The sequence below is a fragment of the Triticum urartu genome, chromosome 1, assembly GCF_003073215.2.
Source record: "Triticum urartu cultivar G1812 chromosome 1, Tu2.1, whole genome shotgun sequence".
Lineage (NCBI taxonomy): Eukaryota > Viridiplantae > Streptophyta > Magnoliopsida > Poales > Poaceae > Triticum > Triticum urartu.
The window spans coordinates 315,024,283-315,032,756 of NC_053022.1; the positions used below are offsets into that span (position 1 = coordinate 315,024,283).

General features: G+C 50.5%; 1 protein-coding gene across 1 annotated transcript; it reads right to left on the minus strand.

The window, feature by feature from the left end:
- Nucleotides 1-606: 606 nt before the first annotated feature.
- Nucleotides 607-2,860, minus strand: LOC125509501 (cytochrome P450 89A2-like). The gene has a single exon (XM_048674482.1). The coding sequence runs from the start codon at nucleotides 2,688-2,690 to the stop codon at nucleotides 1,152-1,154; it is 1,539 nt and encodes a 512-aa protein (XP_048530439.1). The 5' UTR covers nucleotides 2,691-2,860; the 3' UTR covers nucleotides 607-1,151.
- Nucleotides 2,861-8,474: the final 5,614 nt, after the last annotated feature.

Genomic DNA, 8,474 nt, shown 5'->3' on the forward strand with positions numbered 1-8,474 from the left:
TCAAGAAACAACTCCCACACAACAACCATATTGACCCCAAAGATGACGCCTTCAAGAAGGGCCGCGACGCTGGTTGCGCCGCCATCATCCGTACAGGAGGACCTAGACTAGGGGTTTTCCCCAAGGTCTCAACGTGAAGGGTCCAGACAACAAATACAACGACGCCTCCTAGGAGGTTAGCGGCGCCCACGGGCGTCGCCGCTGCCGGCTCCAGATGGAGCAAGGCTTTCGCCCAAAGTTGATCTGACACACTCCCGAAGATCGGTTGAGTGAGGTGGTTAGCTGATCTGCACCACCACAAAGGACCATGGCCACCCCACCGCTGCACATGGTCAGATTCAAACCACCGCAGGCCGGATCGAAGCGAATCCAACCTGCCCAAGGCGCACACAACCATACCGTAGAAGGTTAGGCCGGCGGTTGGACCACCACTTGCGCCAAATCTGGATCTGACGACCGCACCACCGGGGAAGATGCAGCAGCCACCAGCAGCGCAGGGATCTCCATGACGAGGAGGACGCCAAGTCCGACGACCACGCGCCCTGCGCCCGTGGCTGCACGCACCAAGCCAACTCCAACGACCCCCGCCAGATCCATGGCCAGATCCGCCGCAGAAGGAGGAGCGCTCGCGAACGCCGCGACCAGACGCCGGCGAGAGGCACAACGCCGCCACGACACCTTCTAGCTCGCCGAGCGCACGTAGCGCCCTCCATCCCGAAGATCGACGGCAGCCGCCACCTTGACGACGACCGCCACCCGTCCGCCGCGCGTCCACCGCGAGTTCACCCCGTGCCGCCTTCGGAGGCAGGGCCCGCCGCCACTGCCGGCGAGGCCAGCAGCAGCGGCGGAGGGGAGGTAGCGCGAGGGGGGAAGCCTGCCAGCGGCGCGCGTTGTCTCCCCTGAGTTGCCCAAGCTGAGCGACGCGGGGGCGTGTGTGTATGTCCCCTTTTTTGGTATCAAATGCACATTTTATAATGTAAATTATACAACACCTAATTTTATATCTCTAAATTTACATCCTCTCTTATTCGAGAATAGAATCAATTAGCAACAACTGAAAGTAGCATCCACTCCCAACATGAGTTATTAAACGGAAAGCGCGAATAATCGTTCGAACTGATACGACTGCCAGTTGCCGAAGTTCCTTTATTCTAAGACCTACGGGGCACGAGTCGGGGACGCAGCGGCTTCTTCATGACGACGGTAAACTCGTTCTTCTCGGCGAAGTCCACCTCCTCGCCGGCGACCTCCTGCCACTCGAACTCCCTCACCATGCTGGCCACGAAGTACTCCAGGTGGAGCATGGCGATGCCCAGCCCGGCGCAGATCCTACGGCCCACGCCGAACGGCATCATCTTGATCTCCCGGTTGCCCGTCACGTCCACCCCCTCGCCCGCGCCGCCCGGCAGGAACCGATCCGGAGAGAACTCTAACGGCTTCTCCCACTCCCGCTCGTCCCGGCCCATCTCGGCGACCATGAAGTTCACCGTGGCGCCCTTGGGTATCAGGTAATCGCCGATCTCCATGTCCTCCGCCGCCTTGTGCGGCAGCACGAAGTGCCCCGGCGGGTGCTTCCGGAGGCCTTCGAGAACCACCGCCTTGAGGTAGGGCATCTTGTGGATGTCGTCCCCGGAGACCTCTTCTTGGTCGTCTCCCGTCGTGGCTTTGATCTCCTCGTAGAGCTTCTCCTGGATTGCTGGGTTCTTGACCAGTTCGGCCATGATCCACTGCAGCCCGGTGGAGGTGGTGTCTGTCCCGGCGTTGAGAAATTCGGAGCAGAGGATGACAAGCTCGTTGTCTGTGAGCGGGCGGTCGCCCTCCTCGGGGAGCTTGATGTCGAGCAGGGTGTCGACGTACGAGTGCTCGAACGTCGTCTCTTTTCTGGGCTCGCCGCCGCTGCTCTTGTACTCCCGCCGCGCGTTGATCAGCGGCACGAGCAGCTCCTTCTGCCGCCGCCGCATGGCGTGCGCGGTCCGGAGGCGGTCGCGGAAGAGGTGCTTTGTGAGCGACGGAAAGAACGCGAAGACGGCCATTTTCCCGGTGATGTAGAGCAGCTGGTCGCGCTGCGCGGCGGCGATCGCGCGCACCGCGGGCTCGTCGAGCCGCTCGCCGAAGCACATGAGCACCAGGAGACAGAACATGGCGTACTGGAACGTCTCCACGACGGCCGCCCCGCCGGATGACGACTCGTCCCGCAGCTTGTCGAGGAGCACGCGGCGCACCCAGGAGCGCGCCGGCGCGAAGAGTCGGACGCGGGACGGGTGCAGCGTCTCGGAGACGAGGTTGCGGCGGAGGAGGCGCCACACGGGCCCGTAGCTGGCCCGCGTGATGGTGTTGTCGTTCTCGCCCATGATCCTGACGGACGCGAGGGTAGGGCGGTCGGCCAGAGCGGCACCGCGCTCGACGAGCGCCGCGTGCGCGAGGCGGCGGTCGGCGACGAAGATGGAGAGCTGGGAGCCCACGCGCAGCGACACTATGGAACCGTACCGCGCGAACAGACGCCGGAGGAGGGACTCCCCGTCGGCGGGCGAGTTGGTCAGCCACACCATACTGCCCAGCACCGGAAAGGACGGCGGGCCAGGCGGGATGGGCCGCCGGGTGCCGCCGCCGCCGGTCTTACGGCTGCGGAAAAGGAGGGTCAGCGGGAGGGCGAAGAGGATCACGCCGAGGAAGATTTGCCATGTCTCCATGGCGCGTCTGGGTGCTGCTCCGCTTCCGCTCTCACTGGTGCTGGCGTGCCGTGTGGATAAATATGATTTGGGTCGCCGTCCGTCTCCAATTTTAATCTTGTTTACATCGACTCGATGGCGCTTGGAAAGAAAGGAGGGCACAGAGGTCTGATGGAAGATCCAAAGCAACTGTTGCAAAACTTGGGTTACAAGATGATTACAGCAACTGAATTAGTCAGCCTTAACTGGACGTGACACGAAGGACTCGGCGTATATAACAACCCACTGGGTAGTGCCACACACCCCCAATATGGATATAGCATTAAAAAACATACTAGAAAATTTCAAAATTTTCTGAAATTTTGGGATATGAAATCTGGGTGCATGTTGTACACACGTGTTCAATTTCACGGGAAATGAGTGCCCGTGGTAATGTCAATAAAAAGACAAAAAATATCGTATGTGTAAAAAAAACTAGGTGTGACATATGTTGGACCGTAATTCCTACGCCGCGGACACCGCAAGCACCCATTCCCCACGAAAATGAACAGGGTATACAATGGGCACTCAGGTTTCGTATCCACAAATTTCAGATTTTTTTGATATTTTTAATTCTATTTTCATACACGTGTGTGTGGTACCCGGCTTCTCTAATGCATTTTCTCAGTACTTGGCCTTTATAAAAAGTTCAGTGCTAAGTGCCGGCGGACCGACCGAAATTCGCCGCCTGGATCGTTGGATTACCCCATGTCCCGTCGTTGGATTGTTTTTGCGCAATCCACTTTCTTCCGCAAAACGTGACCGCACGCTCGCAATTGACCTCTCGTTCGAGCGGCGCCACGCTCATCACAACACACCCGCCCTGCCCTGGATTCTCGCAACATCAGCCAAGCTCGCCGGCCTCGGTGTGACGCCACATCCGCATCTATGGTTACCGTTGTAGCCCATTCCATCGTTGTCGTTGTCTCAACAGCATGGTGTTGCAGTGACCGTGGTCGCAGCAAGTGCAACCGGTGGTTGTAGCACCGCCCCCCCTCGGGTCCCCGTTCCACCATCTGCTCGCCGCCGCGTGGCCTATTAGCTATTTGTGGCATCTTCGGAGGGCGTCGCCAGGCAAAGCCCGGGCGGCGCGGCTATTTCAGTGGCGCGGTCGCGTCGGATTCGATGAGCTCGGCTGCGAGCTTCAGCGGCTGGGCTTTTCTTCCCCGAGGTGGAAGTGGGCTGGCGTCGGCGGCTGCTGCTGACGGAGGGTCTAGGCAAGGCATGGCGTGCAGTGTGAAGGCTCCGGGCGGCGCGCGACATGGAGGCCCAGGGGTGGTGTGTTGTGGGCGAGATGCGAGACGGCCCTGGCCGACTCAGATCTGGCCGCTGGGCGGCGTGGCGAGGAGTCCGCCACGAGGAGCCGCGCAGCAGCGGAGGGGTGGCAGGGCGCAGACATGAGGGGCCCACTTTCTCGTCTGGCGCTTGGAGGTGCATCGCCGGGCGCGCGTTGGCGCAGGTGCATGCTGCGGCGCGGCTGGATATGGCTTCGGGTGGTCCGCCACTATAGCCTACGTCGGCATGGTGCTGGCAGGCCGCGGTGGCTCAGTCCGCGATGGTAGGCCTTGGATCCGGCCAGCCGTGGTCGGTTCTGGCTTGGTGGATGGTTTGATGGCTGGACGCTTACGACATCCGCGCGGTGCGGCTGGCTGCGGCGGCTCCTAGCCGTTCTTCGTCGACGGGCCGATCTGGGGGTGGCGATGCATTGTAGGAGGTTCAGCTGGTTTGCTCAGGGAATTGTGCAACGACACGTGGTGAAAGCTTTGACTCTGGTTTTGACCGGAGCCGGCTGATATGTCTCCAATGTATCTAATTTTTTATTATTCCATGCTATTATATTACCTGTTTTGGATGTTTTATATGCATTAATATGCTATTTTATATTATTTTTTGGACTAACTTATTAACCCAGAGCCGAGTGCGAGTTTCTGTTTTTCCTTGTTTTTGAGTTTCGCAGAAAAGGAATATCAAGCGGATTCCAAATGGAATAAAACTTTACGATGCTTTTTCTTGGACCAGAAGACACCTATGAGACTTGGAGTTGAAGTCAGAAGACCCACGAGGCGACGGCAAGCAGTAGGGGCGCGCCCCTGGCTTGTGGCCCCCTCGGGAGTCCACCGACCTGCCTCTTCGTCCTATAAATTCAGATATATTCCCAAACCCTCAGAACAAGCCACAAAAATACTTTTCTGCCTCCGCAACCTTCTGTTCCTGTGAGATCTCATCTTGGGGCCTTTTCCGGCAATCTGCCGGAGGGGGATTCAATCACGGAGGGCATCTACATCAACCCTATTGCCTTTCTGATGAAGCGTGAGTAGTTTACCACAGACCTACGGGTCCATAGCTAGTAGCTAGATGGCTTCTTCTCTCTCTCTATGATCTTCAATACCATGTTCTCCTTGATGTTCTTGGAGTTCTATCCGATGTAATATTCTTTTGCGGTGTGTTTGTCGGGATCCGATGAATTGTGGATTTATAATCAGATTATCTATGAATATTATTTAAATCTCCTCCGAGTTCTTATATGCATGATTTGATATCTTTGTATTTGTCTTCAAATTATCGGTTTGGTCTGGCCAACTAGATTGGCATTTCTTGCAATGGAAGAGGTGCTTAGTTTTGGGTTCAATGTTGCGGTGTCCTCACCCAGTGATAAAGTAGGGGTAGTGATGACCCACAAGTATAGGGGATCTATCGTAGTCCTTTCAATAAGTAAGAGTGTCGAACCCAATGAGGAGCAGAAGGAAATGACAAGCGGTTTTCAGCAAGGTATTCTCGGTAACAGATAGTTGTGTGGTAAGATAATTCGTAACGGGTAACAAGTAACAAAAGTAACTAAGGTGTAACAAGGTGGCCCAATCCTTTTTGTAGAAAAGTACAAGCCTAGACGAACTCTTATATAAAGCAAAGCGCTCCCGAGAACACATGGGAATTCCTGTCAAGCTAGTTTTCATCATGCTCATATGATTCATGTTCGTTACTTTGATAATTTGATATGTGGGTGGACTGGTGCTTGGGTGCTATCCTTCCTTGGACAAGCCTCCCACTTATGATTAACCCCCCTCGCAAGCATCCACAACTACGAAAGAAGAATTAAGATAAATCTAACCATAGCATGAAACATATGGATCCAAATCAGCACCTTACGAAGCAACACATAAACTAGGGTTAAGCTTCTCTCACTCTAGCAACCCATCATCTACTTATTACTTCCCAATGGCTTCCCCTAGGCCCAAATCATGGTGAAGTGTCATGTAGTCGACGTTCACATAACACCACTAGAGGAGAGACAACATACACCTCATCAAAATATCGAACGAATACCAAATTCATGTGATTACTTATAACAGGACTTCTCCCATGTCCTCAGGAACAAACGTAACTACTCACAAAGCATATTCATGTTCATAATCAAAGGAGTATTAATTATCATTAAGGATCTGAACATATGATCTTCTATCGAATAAACCAACTAGCATCAACTACAAGGAGTAATCAACACTACTAGCAACCCACAGGTACCAATCTGAGGTTTTGAGACAAAGATCGGATACAAGAGATGAACTAGGGTTTGAGAGGAGATGGTGCTGGTGAAGATGTTGATGGAGATTGATCCCCTCTCGATGAGAGGATCGTTGGTGATGATGATGGCGATGATTTCCCCCTTGGGAAGGGAAGTTTCCCCGGCAGATCAGCTCCACCAGAGCCCTAGATTGGTTCTGCCCAAGTTCCACCTCGAGACGGCGGCGCTTCATCCCAAAATTTTCCTTCTTATTTTTTTCAGGTAAAAACCCTTCATATAGCAAAAGATGGGCACCGGGGGACTGCCAGGTTGGCGGCAAGGCAGGGGGGCGCGCCCCCACCCTTGTGGTTGATTGGTGGGTCCCCCCAGGTTCTTTCTTTGCCCAATTTTTTTATATATTCCAAAACAATCCTCCGTGAAGTTTTAGGTCTTTTGGAGTTGTGCAGAATAGGTCTCTCAGATTTTCTCCTTTTCGGTCCAGAATTCCGGCTGCCAGCATTCTCCCTCTTTGTGTAAACCTTGTAAAATAAGAGAGAAAAGGCATAACTATTGTGCCATAATGTGCAATAACAGCCCATAATGCAATAAATATCAATATAAAAGCATGATGCAAAATGGACGTATCAGCTCCCCCAAGCTTAGACCTCTCTTGTCCTCAAGCGAAAGCCGAAATAAAAAAAATATGTCCACATGTTTAGAGATAGAGGTGTCGATAAAAATAAAATACAGACATGAGGGCATCATGATCATCTTTAGAACAGGAACATATATTATCATATAATTTCTTATGCTAAAGTAACAAATCATTCACAAGGTAAAGTATGAATCAGAAACTTTATTGAAAACTAACAAACTATGATCTCAGTCGTTGAGGCAATTGCAATTTATCATAACATCGGAAAGAGTCAATTTAAGAGCTTTTCAGCAAGTCCACATACTCAACTATCATTTAGTCTTTCACAATTGCTAACACTCACGCGATACTTATGTGTTCAAAGCTTGAATCGAACACAGAGAAAGATAGGGGCTTATAGTTTCGCCTCCCAACCTTTTAACTCAAGGGTAATGTCAACAATAATACTTTATGATAACCTACATCCGAGTGGATATATATATATATATCTAGATCTCTCCAACAAATAGTGTTTGCCAAAGGAAAATGTGTAAAAAGGAAAGGTGAAGATCACCATGACTCTTGTATAAGGGTAGAAGGTAAAAGTAAAAGATAGGCCCTTCGCAGAGGGAATTAGAGGTTGTCATGCGCTTTTATGGTTGGATGCACAAAATCTTAATGCAAAAGAACGTCACTTTATATTGCCGCTTGTGATAAAGAACTTTATTATGGAGTCTATCGCTTTTATTTATTCCATATCACAAGTTCTTATAAAGCTTATTTTCTTCACACTAATAGATCATACATATTCAGAGAGCAATTTTTATTGCTTGCACCGATGACAACTTATTTGAAGGATCTTATTCGATCCATAGGTAGTTATGGTGGACTCTCATGGCAAAACTAGTTTAAGGGATGTTTGGAAGCACAAGTAGTATCTTTACTTGGTGCAAAGAATTTGACTAGCATAAGAGGGAAAAGCAAGCTCAACATGTTGGAGGATCCATGACAATATAACTTCTATAAGATATAAGCAAACTTAACTCATTATGTTGTCTTCCTTGTCCAACATCAACCTTTTAGCATGTCATATTTTAATGAGTGCTCACAATTACAAAGGATGTCCAAGATAGTATATTTATATGTGAAGACTCTCTTTCTTTATTACTTCCTATCAATTGCAACAATGACCAAAACTATGTTTGTAAACTCTCAACAAATTTTATTCATCATACTTTTTATATGTGAAGTCATTACTCTCCATAAGATCAATATATGATATTTTTATTTCTTTTTATTCCTTTCTTTTATTCCCTCAAGATCATAGTAAGATAGCAAAGCCATCAACTCAAAACTACTCTTTAATATATATATATATAACTCACATACTCGATTACATAGATAGATCTCGAAACAAAACTCAAAGCTAGATCATACTAAAAGTTTATTCTACTAGATCAAGATATAACCAAAATGATCGAACTAAGAAAAAATTATAAAGATAAAGATGTGATAGTGATACGATACCGAGGCACCTCCCCCGAGCTTTGCAGTTGCCAAGGGGAGTGCCCATACCCATGTATTTATGTCTCTTTCTTCGGAGGTGATGATGTTGGAGTTTTTGATGTGG

What these genes read in the sequence shown, in the direction of transcription:
- LOC125509501 (XM_048674482.1), bottom strand. Translation starts at nt 2,690, where the DNA reads ATGGAGACATGGCAAATCTTCCTCGGCGTGATCCTCTTCGCCCTCCCG.